At 36.1% G+C, this 23,374-nt stretch overlaps 1 protein-coding gene across 1 annotated transcript; it reads right to left on the bottom strand.

Moving 5' to 3' along the window:
- Positions 1 to 1,505: 1,505 nt before the first annotated feature.
- On the bottom strand, positions 1,506 to 21,638 carry LOC111060843 (26S proteasome regulatory subunit 6A-A). The gene is made up of 8 exons (XM_039427055.1): positions 21,401 to 21,638; positions 20,609 to 20,815; positions 17,163 to 17,267; positions 11,607 to 11,611; positions 10,437 to 10,594; positions 8,501 to 8,787; positions 5,144 to 5,371; positions 1,506 to 1,712 (listed from the first exon to the last, which is right to left on the bottom strand). The coding sequence occupies exons 1-8, from the start codon at positions 21,461 to 21,463 to the stop codon at positions 1,602 to 1,604; spliced, it is 1,164 nt and encodes a 387-aa protein (XP_039282989.1). The 5' UTR covers positions 21,464 to 21,638; the 3' UTR covers positions 1,506 to 1,601.
- Between the last annotated feature and the right edge of the window lie 1,736 nt (positions 21,639 to 23,374).

Raw genomic sequence — 23,374 nt, 5'->3', positions numbered from 1 at the left:
CACGTGTTCGAAATCAAATTCCAAACATTTTTATACCAGAGCTGAACTCATAAAGACCATTAGAACTCACAAACCTCAGATTTAAACGATAAATCTGGATTTGCACACATAAACCTCAGATTTAAACGATAAATCTGGATTTGCACACAAAAGTGACAGTGAAAATATATTCCCCATGAGTTATTATGATATTATTCATACTTGCTCTGCCGTACTGAGTGGGAACAGTCCAATTAAGCTCAACTCACACTCGAGCGACTCAAGTCGAGAAGAGACTGCGACTCAAGTCGAGAAGAGACTGCGACTCTAGTCTCCTCTCGAAGCAGCATGTGTTTCCAAATGGTGACACTCAGACCAGTCGATTCTAGTCTCCAGGACGTCACCATTTTAAAACACATCGAGAAGTGACTAGAGTCACAGTCTCCTCTCGACCTGAGTCACCAAGACTCGAATCGTACGACCCCAGTCGAGGATACTCCAGTCTCTCGACCTTACAACTTTTTCGCTCATTGTCACTACTTAGTTCCATCCTACTCTATTTCTAACCATACTTTATTAAGAATATAAGATCTAATTCCTCACTAATTTGCATGTAACAAATTTTATAATAATTATGAATATATAATCTTATTTAAAATGATGAAACATCACTTTCATGAAACATAACCTTACTTTCATTAGAATGCACGGTACTACGCAATTCAAGTTGAGGCTCGACCAATATGTCGAGTCGACGCTCGACTTAGTCTCACAGTCGCGGAGACTAGAATCGACTGGTCTGAGTGTCACCATTTGGAAACACATGCTCTCGACTAGAGTCGAGTCTCTTCTCTACCTGAGTCGCGTAAGTGTGAGTTGAGCCCGAGTGAGCGTCGACTCTACATATTGGTCGAGCCTCGACTTGAGTTGCGTAGTACCGTGCATTTCTAATGAAAGTGAGGTTATGTTTGATGAAAGTGATGTTTTATAATTTTAGATAAGACAATAATAAGGATTAGATAAGCTAATATATTCATAATAATTATTATAAAATTTGTTTCATGCTAAGGCTAACTCACACCTTCGCGACTCAGGTCGAGAAGAGACTCGACTCTAGTCAAGAGCATGTGTTTTCCAATGGTGACGTCGCGGGGAGACTTGAATCGACAGGTCTGAGTGTCACCATTTGAAAACACATGCTCTCGACCTGGGTCGCGTAGGTGTGAGTTGAGCCAAGTAGTGACGAATTAGATCTTATATTTTTAATAAAATAAGGTAATAAAATGAAGGAGCATGAAACTGAAGACACTGAATGACAATGAGCAAAAAAGTTGTAAGGTCGAGAGACTGGAGTATCCTCAACTGGAGTCGTACGATTTGAGTCGAGGTAGTGTGTGTTGAGCCTTAGAACTCGTGGGGATTATATTTTCACTGTCACTTCTGTTTTCAAATCCAGCTTAATTCTGTAATTTTACATTTTTTCGAGCAATGCTAGCTCCACAGTGACAAAAAATTGAACAATGCAATATCTATGAAATACATTTAATCTTGTTACAACTTAGAATCAAAACGTTAGAAATAATAGTTTAGAAAATTAAATTAAGCGTAAAACACTGATGAATTTAAGCATAGTAGTTGAGGTTGGCCTTCTTTTTGGCCTGCACTTCAAGAATTGCATCCATGAAGTCTTCGTGTGTAACTGCAACTGCACCTCTTCGGAGTGCAATCATACCCTGCAAAAACAAACCAAACATTTAGTCATGAATCATGATCACAATGGCCGTGTCAATTACAAAAAAATTGAATAATTAAAAAGTAATGATTTAGAAAATGTTAGAACATGAAGCTGTTTCGGATTGAGCCTATTGCCTCTCTTCCAAACATTGTGATGTCATTGTCGTGGTTAAGTGGTAGAGTGGACATTACTGTCCAAACTTCGCCACGTCAAAAAATAAACAAGTCATTCTATTCTATGTCAAGTGCACATAAGAGTGAATAAACCAGCTTTGAGAAGTAATAGCTCAACTGTTATATCACGATCTAAGATTATTTATCCTAAAATTCACACAAGACTAGACTTTAACTTACGAATGCATCATTTTCAGAGTCATTGATTTGAAAATTATACTTGAAGGATATAAACTTTAATATACTGAACAAATACTCTAATTTTAAGGTTAGATTAGTGATCTTTTTTCAATACAAGCCAACTTTCTCGGCCAACTCTAAGTTCAATTCAATTCATTTTATTATAAAACTTATACATTACATAGTATGTAAAAACAAAGTAAAGACGATACATTAGTTTGTAACATTAATATGAAAAACAAGTAAAAAGTAAATGAATAACTCCATGCTTGGACGACAAGTCCGTGTGCATGGAGGAGTCTTCTGACAATCGATAAGAAAATTTTAACTATACTTTAATGACACTAGATACAATAAAAAATTTAGTAACTAAAAACTTAATAATAGATTAAGAAATTGAAAATTATAAGCAAAAAATAATAGGGTTCAACTAAGTGACAAACTAAAAAAAAATTATTAAATTAATTTGCGGCATTTAAGGTATCATACAATCAAAATATAAATAAAAAGTACAGTATCTGTGGTTGAAGGGGAAGAAAAAACTGAACAAACCCAATAGGTAAGGACGGACTATTACAGCTAGACATAAGGAGACCGCAACAGAGCCACTGCAACAGCCGGGCCAATACTGAGAAGCCACCTGCTTATAGATGGCGATGCTACACCCCTCACCAATTCATAGAATTTCTGGAGGAGCATTACGATAAAGCCAATGGGCCAAATGGAAACAGATTGATAATTGCATTGAGTTTTCGAGACGAGGGATTTGGATGTTAATATTTAATCTATTTCTGGTAGGATAATTATGCTAAAATTCTGTGAATAGGGAATTGTTTTTTTTTAATAAAAATTAAAAGGTTTTTAATGAAGAGCTGTTTAATATTCAAAACTGGAAATTCGAGGAACAACAAATGAGTAGGGTATCTGTTATTTTTCAAAAGAAGCGTTTTAATGAGTGATCTTTGTGAAACTGCAAGGGGCTGCAATACATTGGATGAGGCACCCCCCCCCCACGCCAAGATGCCATATTCGAGCAGGGACTGAACATAAGCATGATAAACGTTCCTACAGTGACCGGCACCCAGGACTTGCCCTAGCTGACCAAATGCGTAGTTCAGCTTTCGCAGCCGCTGCCTAAGGTACTGCACATGAGCCCCCCAGCTCAGCTTATGATCGAATACAACACCCAGATACCTATACTGTTTAACTTGTTCAATAGGTGGACAGCCACAGCCGGTTGCACAACAGCCGGTTGAATTTTAACCGTGATTAATTCCACAAGAACCAATCAGAGAAGCCGTCTTTTCAAAAACGCCTTCTCTGATTGGTTCTCGTGAAATTAATCACAGTTAAAATTTAGCCGGCTGTTGTGCAACCGGGCCTGAATAGTTTAAACCTCATCTTATATAGCTGATAATTCAAGTGACATTGAGGATGAGATGCACCAAGAAAAATTCTTCATCTCGTATTCGATTGATTTCTATGGGTTTACAGATTTCATGGGGAACGCGCAAACCAATCTCCCCGATCACTAAGCTCCCCGTCAGTTGAACTCCTTTTAAAACCACTTTCGAGGGTATTGGTTGACGGCGTCAACTAAGCTCCTGAGAGAGGAGCTTGGCTGACGGGGAGCTTGGTTGTCGACTACGGTCCCGACAACCAGTCCCCTCTTAACCAGCAGGGGATTGGCTGTTGGGGAGACTAGTTGACGCCACCGTGCAAGGAGCTTGCTTGTCGTCACCGAACCCAACAACCAAGTTCCTCGCACGCTCACGTTTGAGTACCGGAGTTCTCGCGAGTAAAGTGAAATATATTTCATGCACTTACTCAATGGATTTCCTCAAATAACGCCTGGTTTTCCTAGTAATTAATTGCTTTTTGATGAGTTATATCACATTTTTCAAGAACCAATAGTTCAAACTTCATAAAGAGGTTCAGCTTAGGTATTGGTTCATATTTGTATGTTGTTATCCAAGAGCTACATTTCAAAACAACAAGCGAGTGAAGAAGCTCAAAATACCCTGTTGAAAGATAGCTCGCATGCCCCTTAGGCCGCTCCTGTACGTACTTACATATATTATATACATACATACATACAGGAACACTCAATAAGATAATGCCAATTCAATAAGATAGTCATTTCCAAGCAATGGTATTGCTATCCTTGTCTATCATTCAACAACGCGGATTGCGCTATCTCTTTCTTGCTTTACTCTGCTGCCAGAACGTCTTTCAACAATGTAGAATTGATAATTGATTAGCAAAATATTTCATCTCGATTATGTAAATTCTTTATGAGATTATTAAAAAATATAATTTCTTGCTCAATAAAATATAATTGATTATTTTAAACTAGAATGAATAGTTAATATTACATAAATAAACCTGTATCAGCTACCGTCTATAGAAGGCATTGACAAGACAGAGGATCGGCAACGTTGTTCTGCTATCTTTCCCCACTGTCATTATAACGTGGACCTCACTATATCGATAAACATACTATAGCCACTAAGGGCCGGTTTCCGAGCTCGGGATTTGGCTAAGTCCTAGACTTTAAACAGCTGGAGTCAGAATATTGGCTTTTCAAAACGGGGCGTAGTCGCAGCTTTTATAACAGTAGTCGCAGTTTTTATTTTCTCATTTCTATAATTGGAAACATTTTTCCTTGACAAAATTAGACATTCCTAAATAATTCAAAATAGCTGAAGCTTTACACAATTTTCTCTTTATTTTATTTTGTGTTCAATTTTCTAGTTTTTTGAAATTTAATTCAAACGTGACTATGACAATGACTGCGACTACGCCCCGTTTTGGAAAACCAATTTTCTGACTCCAGCTGTTTAAAGTCTAGGACTTGGCTAAATCCCGAGCTCGGAAACCGGCCCTAAAAGTAAATTCGTATGGCTTTTGTTGGTGGGGAGTGATCTGGTTAAAAAACTTTTGGTAATGAGAGGGTTTGAACCCGGGACCTCTGTGCTGCTACGCAAGCACTCTATCCACTAGACCACAAATCACTCCACTATAGACACTATAACTTCACTTTGTTAACAGAATCTTAGATGAGAAATCAACTCACGGCTTCCACACAGAGTGCCTTGCACTGAGCTCCGTTGAAGTCGTCGGTGGACCGCGACACCTCCTCGAAGTTGACATCGGGGCTGACGTTCATTTTACGCGAGTGAATCTGCATGATGCGGGCCCTGGCCTCCTCGTTCGGGTGCGGAAACTCGATCTTACGGTCCAGACGCCCGGATCTCAGCAGAGCCGGGTCTAGGATGTCTACTCGGTTGGTGGCTGCTATCACCTGAAATAAAAATAGTAAACTATAGTGAGGTCCACATTATAATGACAGTATTTGATCAACTTTGGTTTTGCTATCCTTGTCTATCATTCGACATAGCCGGTGGTACTATCCTTTTCTAGGTCCACAACAATGCCAATTATGTTTTTGACAGTGTAGAAATATAATTAATTAATGCAGAGAATCGGCATATCTATTTTTCTATCTTTATCCACTGCCATTATAACGTGGACCTTACTATAGTATTGATACGACCTCGAAAAGGGAGTTGAGTACAATATACAGAGTGTCCATCGAAAGGTGTAACAGTCGAAGACCATAGATTCTACATTAAATTCGCAAAAAACATGTAATAAAATTGTCTTATATCGACCTTAGTTTTTAGAGACATTTTTGAAAAATGTCAATAAGTAGAAAACTATCAGTAAAAACCAAATACTAAAAACATACTTAGAAAGAGGGGGAAATTTCCTATAGGATTCATATAATTTGTGCCTTTGTTTGACGTTTTTGACCTTTTCATGATCGCTCAACGTTTTAAAGCGCCGAGTATGAGCCATCATGAGGGCATGGTGAACTGCAGTTGTCAGTTTAAAATTTCCGATACAGAGGCTTGTGTGCCAATACCCGTGATGAAATTCTTCCACACACCTGATCTATATAATGATCCTAGGACAAGTTTTGATCCAGTATGACAACTACCTCCGTTAACGAAGCCATAGTGCATTCTGGTGACGTCAGCACAGGTAGGGCTACTCACCACCTCCTACACCAATACTAGTAGTTCTGTGAACAGTAGACCTCACGCAGTATTCTCATCCACAAGTATCTGATGTCACTTGTTTTAAATGTTAACAAACTCAGTTCACGTTTGAATTTGTATTCCATATGATTTAATTCATCCAGTTCCGTGATAATCTTTCTATCTGATGAAAATTAATTTTTTACAATCGAAAATTTTAAAATTTCTCCAGCATTATTTAGTTCATTTGTTTATTTCTAATCACCTATTAAATTAGGTTTTTGGAAGGTGAGAATATTGATACTAATGGGCACGCATAATAATACCATGACTGCAAAACAAAATATTGGAACCAAAAACCTTAAAGCTGCGATTAGACCAAAGTTATTAACAAAATGTTTATAACTTAATCCTTATAGATCATATTAGACTGAACATAACTTATCATACACATTTCATCATGTGTATGTTTGTCAAGTTCCGTTCAATCTAATAGAATCTATAAGGATTGAGTTATTAACATTATGTTAATAACTTTAGTGTAAACCATGGCTTACGTTAGATAATATCTATAGTAGGCTGTGTGTAAACCCAGCTTAAAGATGCATACCTCTTTAAGGTCTTTGATTGAAACTATAGACCTTATACAAATTAATACAGTAACAGACTGGCTTCTCTACACATCTGTGTAATCACTTGTCAGCTGATTTATGATCAATAATTCCATAGTCTGATTATTACTCTAATATTGGCATATGAAGGAGGCTCCTTTTTCCTTTTATATTATCCTTGAAATGCAAAATTTCCAAAAACCTTGTATATACGTCGAGGCGCAATTTAAAAAGGAACATACCTGTCAAATTTCATGAAAATCTATTACCGCCTTTCGCCGTAAATGCGCAACATATAAACATTTAAACATTAAGAGAAATGCCAAACCGTCGACTTGAATCTTAGACCTCACTTCGTTCGGTCAAAAAACACTATCTGGTATAGATCAAATGAAATGGTGAGTAGCCCTACCTGTGCTGACGTCACCAGAAAGCACTATGTCTTTGTTTACCGAGGTAGTGGTAGGACACACAGAAACTTCACACACATAAGCTGTTCAACATTTATCTCTTCAATTTCTCTAAAATTATTTTTGTGCTTTGACAGCAGAAACCGTGGTTAATTTAATATGATTTTGAGTTTCTCGAGGAATTGGGCTACAGTGTGTGTCATCATAGTGTACATAACTTGTACGGTATTTTTTTATCGCATGATTATGACAATTCTGCCCGAAACGGAGTTCAGGGCAGAAACAATCATACTCATGTGTAAAACTATCTTTACCGAACATGTGACATGAACTACTATTATTCAGACATGTTACATCATAGCCAACTCTAATACAAGGTGGCTATGGTTACATTGATATCAGCGGTAGAACCGAAGCCGTCGAGCTGGTATCAATCAATATATGAATCAATCAATCAATCAATCATTTATTTCTTTTCAAAACATACATGAAAATGTACATGAAAAAGTCAAAAACTAAAAACTAACTTAAAGCTAAAGAGAAATTAGTGACTGTATAAAATTAATTTTTTTACAGTAAACTCGTTTATACTGTAGCATGCTAATCCATCAAATATGCTCTCAGCAATTCCTTAAATTTTGATCTATCAGGTTCATGTCTTATGCAACCTGGGAGACAACCAATAACTTTTATTCCCATGTACGTTGGACTTTGTTTATATTTTTCCTTATTGTGTTTCTTTATTGTAAAATTATTTTTATTTCTTGTGTTGTAATTATGTATATCTACTTGCCGTGGGAATCTAGATTCGTTAGTTTTTATATATAATATTGTCCTATAAATGTACAGGCTGTACACCGTCATGAACTTTATCTTACTGAAGAATGGCTTGCATGATCGCTCTCTATCAAGATTTAGAATTATTCTTATTGCTTCTTTTTGTAATAGGAGTATTTTATTAAAGTTTGAGATGCTTGTTCCTCCATATATTTCAACTCCATATGAAATGTGGGAGTGGATCATTGCAAAGTACACTGCTTTTAACGTTTGTAAGTTCGAAATTTTTGCTAGTCGTCTCAGCGCAAAAATTCCTGAGCTTAATTTTTTACATATTTTTTGAATGTGAACGGGCCAACTAAGTGTGTTTTCAAGATATAGACCTAAAAATTGGATTTCTTCCTTATTATTTACGGAATTAAGTTGTTTTACCTCTGAATTTCTACAAGTAAAATGGAGGAACTTTGTTTTGTTATCATTAAGTAGCAGATGTCTATGATTTAGGTACTCTTTAGTTAATGATATAGAATTGTTACATGATATGATATGAATCAATCTATCAACCCCATTCGACGTGTGGACTAGGCATTACCTTGATATCAGCGGTCGAACTGAACCCATCAAGCTGGTTGAGCAGTTCCAACATGGTTCGCTGCACTTCACGGTCACCCGCTTTCTCCGAGTCGAATCGCTTGGTGCCAATGGCGTCCAGCTCGTCGATGAATATGATGGCCGGCGCCTTCTCCTTGGCGAGGGCGAACGCGTCGCGCACTAACTTGGCGCCGTCACCTATGAACATCTGCACCAGCTGCGGACCGGCCAGCTTCAGGAACGTCGACTTGGTCTGCGCGGCGCATGCGCGAGCCAGCAGTGTTTTGCCTGCCAACAATCAGATCAAATCAAGCTTTTTCCAACGGCATAGAACACATAACAATAGTTATTTTTATATCTAGAGTGAGTTCGCCCGAGGCGAAGCCGAGGGCAGCAATTTTCCTGAGGGAGAAAAAGTATTTTCCGCTCGTGATGTACGTACAACATTTTTCCTCCATCTACATTTTTTTATAGAAACTGCAAATAAAATCATTCTGATAACTTACGTATTGGTGACAATGATTCCTAACAATATAACCTAAATCTAAAACCTAAAAACCGGTCGTCTGATTGGCACTGCCGATTGCGCTATCTATCGGCAAAAGTTGTAACAATTATATCAGCTGAGCAGCTACCAAAAATGGCTGACTCCAGATCACGCGGTTCAGATTTGAATTGCAGATCAAAAATATTTGTTGGCTGGTATTTTGAATAGAATAAAATATTTTAAAAATTGTATAAATTTTTATCGTCTACTGATATTAAGAATATAATAATTATCATACAAACATATATTTCATGGGTTAATCAAATTTCTGGTTGTGGTATTGAATTCAGTTGACTCAATGACAGACACCTCTATTATGCTTTCTCATCTGAGCTTAGACCTTCTAACCTATTACATCGTAAGTTTCAAAATAGAGATGCTCCCCATGTTATTTAAATGGAGTCACTTTTACTCCCTTGGGAGTTTTTCTGTTTTTTACTACCGAGAGCGAAAAAGTGACACTTTAGTATTAGGTTTCAGGGAGTAAAGTAAGTACTTTAGACAGTAGGTGGAGGAAAAATATATATTCTTCTTATTCTTTCACACTTGCCTGTTCCTACTCACAACAGTATATTATATCTTAAAATTTTTTATTCAACAAGGCAAGCATATAGTTACAAATTTGTTAACCTCCCAAGACCTCAAGGGTCTGTATTTGGGTCGACGAATCAGTAGTCGACATTTCGACTAATAGATCAGTAATATCGTATACTTATATCAGATACAAAATACAAATAATATACAGGTGTCTGATAAGTCACTCCCTATTTTTATACATCTACAGCTACGTTAGTAGCACACTCTAACCTTTCACTATAAAAATAAGGTGAATCAGCTGATGAAAAATCTTTAAAATACGTTAGCATTTGCTCCAGAGTTCAGGAGCATAATGTAGAGTATAAGGTAAAGCTTATTCATATAAAAAAGAGCAAATGATTATGCTTCTACCTAATGCTCATGAGCAAAACCTTATGCTCCATGCTCATGAGCATAATGCTCTGTTTTTATTCATATTGCCCAATGTTTTAGTGTACAGCTAGTGTGTCTAGGGTTACCAGCCTGACAACCGCTGGTGTCTCATTGAACGGCTGTTGTCCCATATCACTTTACAAACTTATCAACATTAAAAATCATGTATGAGGAAGATCAGTTCAAACTTATATGCTAAACTTTTGGATAATTCACTCGATATTATTATTATAAATGGATAATTAAACCAATAAATAGGCTAATTCATACAAGTTTGATAAAATTATCCAAGTGTAATTTTGGAATAGCTGTTATCTGCCAACAGAACATTTCCAACAAGACGATGATAGATTAAGGAGAAATATATTTAAGATTTATAAGTTCTTCTAGCATCGATATTTATAATAAATATAGGCCTAACCTGTGCCAGGAGGTCCATAGAGCAAAACACCCTTGGGAGGCTGTATGCCCAGGTTCTCGAACTTGGATTTCATTGTCATCGGCAGAACAACTGCTTCAATTAGCTGTAAAACAAAACAAAAAATACTCATAACAATTAATATTATGTTCATTACTACTCTAATTTAATATTGTATTAAACGTTTAAAAAGACAAAAATTAATTAAAACTACCATTGATAGAGCATATTGCCTCATTAAGGAGCCCATGCCTTGAAATTCACTGATAGTGAATCGATAATCAGTAAACTGAAGCAAGTTTCTCTCTGTGAGGAAGCCAGTCTTACTTTTGGGGATGGGCAGGGATGGGGACTAGGCAGATTATCTATTTATTTAATCATTCAGAATTACACAACTTACAGAAAAGTACCACAGGCTTTCGCACAAAACGGCTCCAATTCTAATTTATACAACAGTTCAAATGTAGCTAAGTTATGTGCCACTTCAACATTCTTCAATTACACACTCAATTTACAATTTAAAACACACAAAATAGTCTTTTAATTAGAAAAATACTTATATGCTGATAGTGAATGTTTTTGTGATTTTTCTGGCTTCAAATTTATCAAGTTTTTTAATATTTTTCAATTTATTAATGCATTTTCAAGTGTAATAATAATTTGTTTCATCTTTCTGATCAACCGAGATACAACATTTTTATTATAATGTATATTTGGACTGTAAATTTTTGTGATCTTTATAAAAGTGTTTTCATAACTTCATTTGGACTATTTTTATCAAAATTAGGGAGAGGAACAGTTTTGGGTTTATCCTTTTGATTCTCTCCCAATCATTAATTTGATGTTGTTATTAAGGAATGTAATAATAATATGAATATATAATATAATAAATAGAATTAAATTAATTACAAATAATTGGAAAATTCCAAACTTTGAAAAAACTATAAAATGTTGAGACCGAAAAGACAAACACAGTATTTAGCTTTGGTGTGTATGCATCCTGTGATGAGAGTGTGGCTATCCTGGGGACGCACGACAATGTCTAACATGGCTGGGCTCTCAAATCCGGGATAGACAGTCTCACAAAAGATGGGCTCAGCTTGCTAACACATTCTTATAACTGGAATAATTTATTTTTCATTTTCTAAACGATGACGATATGACAGCACTTACAAACACTAAACAAAAACACAAACATCTAGTCATCAAAACACTACAACATAATCTATGAATATAACAGAGATGCTATAAATCATTGTCAGAGATTATTCATAATGTGAAATATTCCATCGTCCTTCTACTCTACAAAGACAATGTTAAGTGCTTCACTAACAACCTCAATAATTTTGCTAAATCACAAATTAGGTCGTGAAGGATCTAAAAATTCAAACAATAGAAATATAATGTACACCACTTAGTGCCGTTTGCACAAACGCCAGTTAAATTTTAATCGTGATTAATTTTACGAGAACCACCAATCAGAGAAGCCTTCTTTCCAAAATACCCTTTTCTGATTGGCTTTCGTCGAATCAATCGCAATTAAAATTTAACCGTTTTTTATGAGACCAACGTGCCCAGTTGAAGTTGAGGCAACTATTAAAAATCTAAAGAACAACTGCAGTCCTGGTATTGATGGTCTAGGTAATATTACGCTGAAGAAAATAGCCAATTTTATATCTCAACCTCTCGCTTTCATTTTTAATAGATGCTTTGAGGAGGGATATTTTCCCGAGCACCTCAAATCAGCCAAAATAAAACCTCTATTCAAACAAGGTGACCCGACTAATCCCTGTAATTATAGACCGATTAGTCTTATCAGCAACCTTGCTAAAATAATGGAGAAACTAATAAAGTCAAGAGTTGTTTCTTTCTTGAATCTTAACAAAATAATAAACAAGAACCAATTCGGTTTCCAAAATAGTAAAAGTACATCTGACGCTCTAATAAAACTCATCAATACTTTATCTGATAAAATAAACTCCAATAAGAAAACTATTGCGGTCTTCCTGGATATACGCAAAGCTTTTGATACAATACCTCATAATACTTTGTTCAATAAACTAGAGTCCTATGGTTTCAGAGGAGTCTCGCTTAAATTGTTCAAAAGCTATCTGAGTAATAGAACCCAGTCCCTAACCATAAATGATCAATCTAGTGTAACTAACTTAACTTCTTATGGTCTTCCTCAAGGTACTGTACTTTCTCCCATCCTTTTCATACTCTATGTAAATGACTTTTTAAATTTAAGACTTCTAAACTCAACTGTGATATCCTTTGCAGATGATACTGCAGCTATTTTTCACGGAAATTCATGGAATGAAGTTCATACTATAGCTGAAAATAATATGCTTTTAATTAAGAAGTGGTTAGATAAGAATACCTTAAGTTTAAATATTGAAAAAACTAATTACATTACTTTCTCTGCAAATAGAGTAGGGCAGCCTAACGAGAATCAAGATTTGAGACTCCATTCTCAGTGCAATTTAAACTTGGGTAATTGTGATTGTCCCACCATTAAAAAAGTCAATAATACTAAGTATTTGGGAATTATAATTGATGAAAACCTTAAATGGGATGTTCATATTAATACATATGTAGAAAAATTAGATATTTATCCTTTAAATTTTACCAAGTTAACAGAATTCTTAATAAGAACCACCTGAAAATGATGTATCATGCTCTAGTCAAGTCAATTCTGCAGTATGGCATAGTTGTTTGGGGAGGCTGTTTCAACTGTCATATTGCTGAATTATTTGTAGCACAAAAACTGATAATTAAAACTATATTAAACAAACCCAGGCTCTATCCAACGGATATGGTTTTTAGTGATTTTGAGGTCATGACTATACGTCAATTATACATAAAAACCGTAATTGAGTACTTAATAAAATATAGATCCGGTTTTCCTCTCACAATAAACTCTACTCTTAATTATTATAATCTAAGGGCCACTGCTAACAAATATATAATCTATAACACTAATATTGAATGTATAAGGAGGCAATTAATTTACATAGGTACTAAAATAATAAACCTCATTCCGAATCACTTTCTCATGGACAATAAGATCAGCGGAAAAATTAAACTGGATATAAAAAACTGGACATACAGTAATTTCTTCTTCCATTTAGATATATGACTCGAGATTTCTGCTCCAGCATTTTTTTTTTCATTTTTCAGTGGACTCGCTTACCTTTATTTTGAGTACCTATTCCTCTGTTTTCTTCCTTCCCCCCATTTCTCCCTTCCTTTTTTCCTCATTACTTCTCTTCTCTTCTTTGCCTGCCTATTACATGGGAAACCATAGTTGGCTAGGTATCTTCCTCTCTTTTTTTTCTCTTCTCCAACACACCCAAACACTAAGCCCATGGTTTTTTATATTTGTAACATTTTATTGTGTTTTATTTGTTTCGTAAATCTTTGTAATTTTGTTTTGTGTGTTTTTAATAAATTGAATAAATTGAATAAAATGCTAGTGAATTAATAATTTTTGAATAGTGGCGCTCATCGAATTTCCATCTATAGCTGTTTACCCTGTTGTCAATATATGCAGTAGCAGAAGTCTTCGGGGTCATTTACAACATTTAATTTGGATTTTCGTTTAAGAATAAATTATTAATTCACTAGCTTACCCGGCGAACTTCGCACCGCCAAAAAGTCAATGTATCTCATGTCACACTTGACTTTGTTTGGTGAATCATGAAATTTATCTGACAATCAATATTTTTATTTACATCTCAATACGGACTTCCTATGTGCTTAAAACTACCGTTTTAGCCTAATACCGGTAAACAATTTTATCACAGAGTGACGTGTTTATTACAGCTGGTAAGTTTAGATGCTAAATCATATTATCACAGCATGATCTTGAATCATGATGATCTTCCCGTTCTACGTTAGCCGCTCGGCCGACAATTTCGAAAACATAGGTCTGTAAAATGGATAATTATATAATTATTATGAGCCCCCCTATTAAAATTTCTGGTCAGAAACCATCCCCAATATTCACACAACATATTCCCAAAGTTTCATGCCGTTCTGTCAAGTAGTTTTCGAGTCTATGGGGAACTAACAAACTAACACACACACATTCATTTTTATATATATAGATTAGCATTTGAAATATCCCAGTAATTTCCATCAGTAGACTGGTTGACCGCAATGGCTTCGTATAAAATGAGCGGTGCTATCCAGAGATTGTCAGTTTGGTGTAAGGGTAAGCATTCCTGACCGGCAAATAGGAGGTGCCGGGTTCGATTCCCCGGGCTGACAAATAATTTTTGAATAGTAGCGCTCATCGAATTTCCATCTAGTTGTTTACCCTGTTGTCAATATTTGCAGTAGCAGAAGTCTTCGGGGTGATTTACAGCATTTATTATTATTCATTGATACATACAATATCATTCTCAACTATGAATGATATAATTATATTGGATATAAACTATTATATTATATAATTAAATTGGATTTTCGTTTAATAGTAATTATTTGATCAATTATTATTTATTGACCATTCACACAACTCTAAGAAAATTACCACAGGTTCAAGTTAGGACGGTTTCAATTCTATTTTATACAACAGTCCAAATGTAGCTAAGTTTGTCACTTTTACATATAATTCAGATGCTGGATTGCAATGCTTCAATTTTCATAAAATATTTTGGACAGAGAGCGTAGAGATAAACAAACTATTAAGATATTTCTTGAGTTACAAAGTATTACTATGGTTCCGAACACATATTATGGGTGAAGCAATAATCTGACGATTCCCCAGTCAACAGACTGTGGCGAAGGATAAATTCAACTAAACACTGAGAACTTATCTGCGATACTATAGGTTTTTATATCAAATCTTGAATATGTAGTATATAGATATAGAAACCTACCGGATCGCAAATAGCTGTCTGTGTGATCGGGTCCTAATGTTGTATTGAAAGAAATTTTGTCAAGTGAACAACTACAAGACTTAACCTATTTCGGACTATGTGTAACCTTATTTAAATTTGGGAGAAGAATAGCACAAGGTTACCTTATATTTTCTCTCCCTATCATTTTGATGATGTACTTATTGTATCAATCAATACAGAATAAAGAATGAAAGAAGAGTTGAAGAGGAGAAGAATTTGCTCCAGACTGTTCTTTCTCTCCTATTGAATTATATCTACATTACGCAATGAATGATATGTTTATGTTTTTGAAGGGACGGATTCAAGGATCCAAAGAACCTCACACGTCAACCGAAGCTTATTGTGTGTTCAAAGTACGTTAGTTGGGCAAACCAATACCTTTGTCTTTTACAAGATCCAGGAGTTTTCTCCCAACATCTACATCCCATTCATCACCTGGTTGCTTGCAGCCAAACTAAGCCCTTCTACTCGCCCCTAGTCTTTCGCTATCCAGTATGATATGTTTGGCAGTCTCTTCAGACTGATTACAAAGTCTACACATCTAACTTTCATTTATTAGTCCAATTGTGTGGAGATGTTTCCTGAAGTGGCCATATCCAGTTATCAGGGTAATCAACTGTTTGACTTGACCTCTACCCAGACTCACCAGCCAGCTGGTGAAGTAAGAGCTTGCGTCTGCCAGCAGCCTTTTGCCAAGTGCTTGACCAGGGTGACGTAAGTCCCTGGACCATTTACTTATTGTATGGAATGCAGTTGTTTTGCTTATGCCACAGCTTGGCTCTGGACCAAAGAATGGCATACTGGAACCCCACTTAGCAAGCTCATCTGCTGGCTCGTTACCACCTATACCTACATGGCCAGGTACCCAACCAAGATGCCCAGAGTTGCATGTTGCAAGCCTGCTGAATGTGTTGTGGCACTCCCTCACCAATTTAGACTTGATTTCATTGGAGTCAAGAGCCTTGAGGGCTGTCTGACAATCTGACAAGATCACTGTATGCTTGTTGCAATAGCGTTTGACAATTCCTACGTTGGCAAAAGCCATGATGCCCCAAATTTCTGCCAGAAAGATAGTACAGTGTTGTCCCAGACTTGCACAAACTTGTGTTCTGGGTGAATCACTTTACACCCGGTAGCCAGAATTCCCTTCAATGAGAGAACCGTCCATGTACCAGACAAGGCTCTTGAAATAGGGCCCTTCCTCAGACTTCGACTCCTCTCTGGAGCAGAATTTAATAGAAAAAGGTTTAGTGAAAACTATCTCTGTACTCATGACATCTGAAGTCATTTCAAGTTTCAAGCACTTATACAATGAATGTACAACTATCATGAATTTGTTATATTGATCTCTCTGTTCAAAGTAATAGATAAATATAATATTGTGAGGTAAGGGAAATACACTTGAAATAATTTATATAGAAATAGAAACACACTAATTTTATGTCACTTCTACATTTGTATGGTCATGTGTCATAAATAAATGTAGGATTAACAGAATAGGAGATTCTATTTAATTGAGGAACAGTTCTAAAATATCAACATTGACTCTTTGGAATTTTAGAATAAATATCGATTGAAATGCCTGGATCAGTTCTGGTGTCTACTTTGCTTTCACTGAGTACTTTTCAGTACACAGAAACGAGAGTATTTCAATGGAAAGTCAATCTAAATTGTGGTTTTTGAAACAATAAGTCAACATTCGAACAAATCATAAAAATGTATTAGCCTATATCAATTATTTTTGCAATAAAAGTGTATTGAAACAAATCAGGAAAGTGTACTATAGCAAATATTTATTTGTAAGTAAGTTTATATGTCTCACCTGTCTGGTTGATGTTTTTATAACGGCGCACTTTCCTTTCCTCTGAGCGTCTAAGTCAACAACTGCTCCGTCCTCTTCGGTGTCTTGAGGATCCACATCTAGCAGCTGCAAAAACAAAGAAATTTATTGATTAGAATCTTGAATATTATAAGCTGTAAACCTGTAGATTTATCAGAGAATCAATGTTTTTCAATTAATAAAAAGATTTATTAGTTGAGTGCATTTCATGGGGAACGCGCCAACCAAGCTCCCCGACAGCTAAGCTCCTTTAAAACCACTTTCGAGGGGATAGGTTGACGGCGTCAAGCTCTCTTCTGATAGAGGAGCTTGGTTGTCGTCTACGGTCCCGACAACCAGTCCCCTCCTAACCAGTAGGGGATTGGCTGTCGGGGAGACTAGTTGACGCCACCTTGCAAGGAGCTTGGTTCTCGTCACCGAACCCAACAATCAAGCTCCTCGCACGCTCTCGTTTGAATGCCGGAGTTTTCGCTGTCAGGGGATCGGCTGTCGGGAAGCTTGGTTGTCGCCGACAACTAAGCTCCTTCGTTCCAGTAGGGGACCAGCTGTCGGGGAGACTATTTGACGGCAATGGTATATTTTGCCAGGGAATTGGCTGATGCCTGTGGTCAAAATTGCGAGGAGCTTAGTTGTCGGGGACACAGGTTGGCGGCGACCCATTTCATGTATTCAAACTTGAATTACTTTTACTTGTACTGCCATATACGCAGAGACCGTATGATAGATGTGCATGTACTACTGAGTACTACTGACCCATCTAAAATTCAAACTTGAATGGCACTTCCACACTCTCGCCAAGTACGTACAGTTAACGACTAGCACGAGAGTGTGGATGTCTTCTATGCCAGCGCTCGCCTTCACTTGCCTTGGTTCCGATTTTTGTCGAGACGAGGCCAGCCAAGCGAAGGCGAGTGGCAAATCGAACATCCACAAATGGTCACATTGCAGTGTGGATGGCAAAATCAACATTGGCAAGAGACTTGGCAAGAGTGTGGACTAGGCAAAAAATGATTAATAAAGTATGATACAGTCTTGGACTAGGAATCTTTATAATGTGAGAGAATAAAATTTATTTTGATCACTGATATTTTATCAAAATTCGAAGTCTTAGGTCCGGTTGCACAACAGCAACCAATCAATCAATCTTGTTATTAATTTAACAAGAACCAATCAGAGAAGGCGTTTTTGAAAAGACAGCTACTCTGATTGGTTCTTGTAGACCGTTAATCAAGGTTAAAATTTAACCGGCTGTTGTGCAACCGGCACTTACATTCAGTTTGTTTCACTTACAAACATTGTCAAAATTAGTAAATTATTGGTTGAATAGATTATAAATACTACTCCTCAACTAGCCCTTGTCTGCAATGGCAAGCAGATGAAAATATCCTGACACATTTGATGATGAGATTTGAATGTGAATTAAGAAACAACATTAATAATAGTTAGTCTGACTTTCATTGTAGTCTTAGGCTCAACTCACACTTACGCGACTCAGGTCGAGAAGAGACTCGACTCTAGTCGAGAGCATATGTTTTCAAATGGTGACAGTCGCGGAGACTAGAGTCGACTGGTCTGAGTGTCACCATTTGGAAACACATGCTCTCGACTAGAGTCGAGTCTCTTCTCGACCTGAGTCGCGAAGGGTGAGTTGAGCCTTAAGATCCTGTCTTTCAATCTTAAGAATATGTCATAGAGCTGTGATGTATATTAATAATCAATCAACAGAAGAAGTTTAATGAAAATTTAAACCATTGAGCTTTTACACTTTAAAAGTACGAATGAATTAAGATTAAGTTTTGAATAATTTGCAATAAAATTAAATTGAAACTAAAGAGCACAAATTTTGCAATCAATAATTACAATCTATAATCAGTGCAAGCCTTAGTATGCAGTGTGGGACTCTATTAATTATTTCTATTAAATTAAATTGTAACTAAAGAGCACAAATTTTGCAATCAATAATTACAATCTATGATCAGTGCAAGCCTTAGTATGCAGTATGGGACTCTATTAATTATTTATATTAAATTATTAATCAATCAACAGTAAGGGGCTCTTATTCTTTTCGGTTTTCAATCAAATAAAATTCTAAATTTTGGTTTGTATATTTCTGGACTCGGAATTTGATTCAAAGTGAAGCAACATAACCTTCCTTTTATACATTGGCTTACTACTATCAAAATTTGGAAAGGGTTCAGTTTTGGGCCAGGCCTGTTGGTCCTTTTCTAATCATGTATTTGATTTGTGCTTTTTAAATAAATTAATGGATTTCATTTCTTAAGAGAATAGGAGCACACTGTTGCCGTTTTTATAAATGCTGATTTTTTCAGAATGATCTACGCTCTCCTTTTCGCTTATTCTCTCACATAATTAGCTTACTGTCTTTCAGGCTTCTGTGAAATCTGACAGCACTGTACTCCATAAGAGCAATGGAGTTTCTTTGAGTTATTTTAATCATCACATTTTCTAGTGCCATCTTGTTGAACTTTGTGCTGTATTGACTAAATCTATCTAGCTTGAGGCTGGTCAACGATTGCTCTGCTTAGAGCTGGTTCAACCAAATCAAGTTGCTGCTAAACAAGGACAAGACACAGAAGCTTCTCTGCTCCTTGGGACAGGCTAGTCGGGTGGAAGCTGATGCTGGGATTTTCCTTGAATACCAGAATAAGCTGGACAAGACATAATGTCAATGTTTGCTCCAAGCTGTCCAGTGCACTCTATCTTCTGCGAAAGTTGAAATCTGAAATTGGTGCCGGATACCTTCTTACTGTCTACTATGCCATGTTTCACAGTCATGTCTGTTATGGACTTCACCTGTGGGATCACTCTGGACGACTTGGTGATGTGCTGCTTCTACAGAAAAAGGCTTCTCCAGTGCTGACGGGCAGTGACTACATGGCTCATTGCAGAACACTCTTCAACAATGTTGAAAATGCTTACAGTTGTAAATCAGTACATTGTTGAATGTGTGGTTCGCATCAGAGTGCTGATACTCGAGGTGAGATACATGACTATGGAACCCGTCAGACTCACCTTTTATCAGCATGCCAAGATGCCGTTTAGAAGGACTCAGAGGAGTTATCCTTTCATTGCATTCAAAATGTTTTATAAGCTGCCAGGGTGGGTCAAGGATAGTGGAAGTGATAGACAATTCCGAGCAGTTTTAAAATCTTTCTTGGTGGAATTTTGGAAATCTTGGAAGTGAATTACTTGATAGTGAGATGACATTATGAAACTTTCTACGTTCTATAAACCCTTGACACGGTCTATCCAGCAGCGCTAGTCAATGATTTAGGAACCAAACATTGAATGCTGCAATCTAACGTTGCACAGATTATAAGGTTCACAAGTCGACTTTTATCTTTAAAAAAATAAGAAATATCAATAAAAAACAATGAAAATAACAGAAACAAACAAAGTTAACTTACCTCAATGACGTTCGATACCAGGTAAGGCAATGTTTTGTTCACTTTAATCTTTTCAGTATTTTCCTTGATCTTCTCACTCTGGGCTTGCAGCTCGTGTGTAATGTGCATCACTTCACTCTTCATAATTTTTATCTCATTGTCGAGCAGACGAGTTCTACTGATGATTTCATCGGTGGACATGCGCAGAACTTCTTCTCCAAGGGCCTCCTGCGAAAAACAATCAACTTATTAAGCTGCGATTACAGCAAAGTTTTCAACAAAATGTTGTAAAAATAAAGTAAAACTAAGTAAAGCCACGTTTATACCAGAGTTGTCAACAAAATGTTGTTCACAAATAGTGTTTTTCTAACAAATTTCTCAGTGTCTTCCACACTTGTGGGGAACAAATAGAAGATTTAACTTAAATATTTTGATTTTTTTGGTTTCAAATCTGGATTTAAGTAATAAATTGAATATTAGTGCATTATGCTAATTTAAAATTGTAAAATAATGTTTACTAAGTTTTAATTTGTAAATAACTTGGAAAAAGAAAAATAGGTAAGTTATGCTTTACCTCAATCAAAATGCACTGAGCTAAGTTAATGAAGCAAGGCTAATTTAAACTAAACCAGTTTATGAATGAAGTATTACATGAATGATTTAAACACAAATTGATATTTGAAGCTATAATATACATTCTTAAATAAATAAATTAGTACATTATTAATTATTCGTTTACTAATTGCCAAGTCATACTTAACCTCAAAACAAGTACAGAAAAGTTGATGTTTGGAAACCAGATATTTTACTTACCTCTCCATCTTCCCAAATTGATTTATCTTCCAGAGTTTTAGGAGCACTAGACCCACTAGCCATTATTATATATTTTATTTGTTACTTTTTTATTTTATTAGCAAAACAGTCTGATACTTCTTGAATACAATACAATGCAGAAAAATTTTATGGATGTAGTGAAGAGGTCGAGAGCTCGAGACTGTCAAGAGTCGATAGTCAAAAATTTTGAAGTCAACCAGATTGCAGTATCGATCACTGAATAACTTCGTTCAAGAGCTTCCCAACAGATAGCAGACAAGTTCAGAAACTTTATTATCAAGCGGGTAATATAAAAAGTCAGCTCGTTTCGCGTCTTGAAATAATATAATATTGAAACAAGGAACATTATTCTTAGAGAATAACACTAATGGTGATAATGATAATCTATAAAATAGTAGCATATTAAAAACCATATTTTATTACAATAATCATTATATTAGGCCAATTTAAAACAATCCAATGGCGTGAGGTCCGATGAAGCAATTGAAGCACTTAACTAAATTTAAGAAATAATATATTATTGGAATGAACAGGAAAAAAAATACTTGGTCTATAGTAACTTATTTAAGATATTTCAATGAAAAAATCCTAATAGTAGACTACAAAAAATATATACTCAAGTTATCTGAGATGAACAATATATATAAGCAGGTAGGTACTCCCGAAATAGTTATTCACAGTGAGGTCCACGTTATAATAGCAGTGGAGAAAGATAGGAGAACAAAGTCTCCGATCCTCTGTCCTGTCAATGCCTTCTATAGACGGTAGCTGATACAGGTGTATTGATGTAATATTAACTGTTCATTCTCGTTAAAATACGGTAATCAGTTACATTTTATTGAGCAAGAAATTATATTTTAAAATAATTACATAATGAATTTTCATAATTAAGATTAAATATTTTGTTAATCAATTATTAATTCCACATTGTTAAAATACGATCTGTCAACAGAGCAAAGCGAGAAAGAGATAGTACTATCCGCTTTGTTGAATGATAGACAAGGATAGCAATACCATTGCTAATCAAACACTGCCATTATAACGTGGACCTCACTATATAGGCTCATATGGCAGTGAAAATAGGAGTGATGAGAAGGTAGATCAAGAATAGAGATAGAGATTGACTGTCAGAAAGAGAGAGTGTGAGAGAGGGAGTGTTGACAGTGTAACGTGATGCATTAGTCTACCATGGGAAGGATTGCATTAATAATCAAAACACTGCACCTGTGCTAATATTACTGCATTGTATACTGTACTAGCCATCAGGCTCGCTTCACTCGCTATATCCGTCTAGCCAGGGGGCGGGCCCCCTGGACCCCCGACTGGATCGTCCAAAAATGAGGTCAGCGGGCTCGCTTCGCTCGCCTGCATTTTTCATTTCAGAATGCTTCATTCCATCAGAAAGTCAAAGTACTGAGAAAACGCAGAAAAGCTGAGAAAAATTCAAATTCAAATGTTGGAAGAACGCTCATTTTTGGCGTGTCTTACGCGTCATTTCAAATTCCTTCTAACACAACATTATTACACCCTCGCTTAGCTTCTGTACTAAATTTGAACATTTTCTGTTCATTTGTTCTCGATAAAGCTCAGAAAGCGCTAAAAAAACGCTGGAAAAACACAGATTTTGGGCGTATCTTTGGCGCTATTTCAAATTCCTTCTAACACAAAATTAGTACACCCTAGCTTAGCTCCTGTATTAAATTTGAACATTTTCTGTTCATTTGTTCTCGATTAATCTGAGAAAAACCCAAAAACGCCTAAAGAACGCTAATTTTGGGCTTATCTTTGACGATATTGCAAATTCCTTCTAACACAACATTATTACACCCTAGCTTAGCTTCTGTAGTGCATTTGAACATTTTCTGTTCATTTGTTCTCGATAAAGCTGAGAAAGCGCAAAAAAACGCTGGAAAAACGCTAATTTTGGGCGTATCTTTGACGTTATTGCAAATT

This window comes from Nilaparvata lugens, chromosome 4 (genome assembly GCF_014356525.2).
Source record: "Nilaparvata lugens isolate BPH chromosome 4, ASM1435652v1, whole genome shotgun sequence".
NCBI lineage: Eukaryota > Metazoa > Arthropoda > Insecta > Hemiptera > Delphacidae > Nilaparvata > Nilaparvata lugens.
This window is presented reverse-complemented; position numbering and strand designations above follow the sequence as displayed.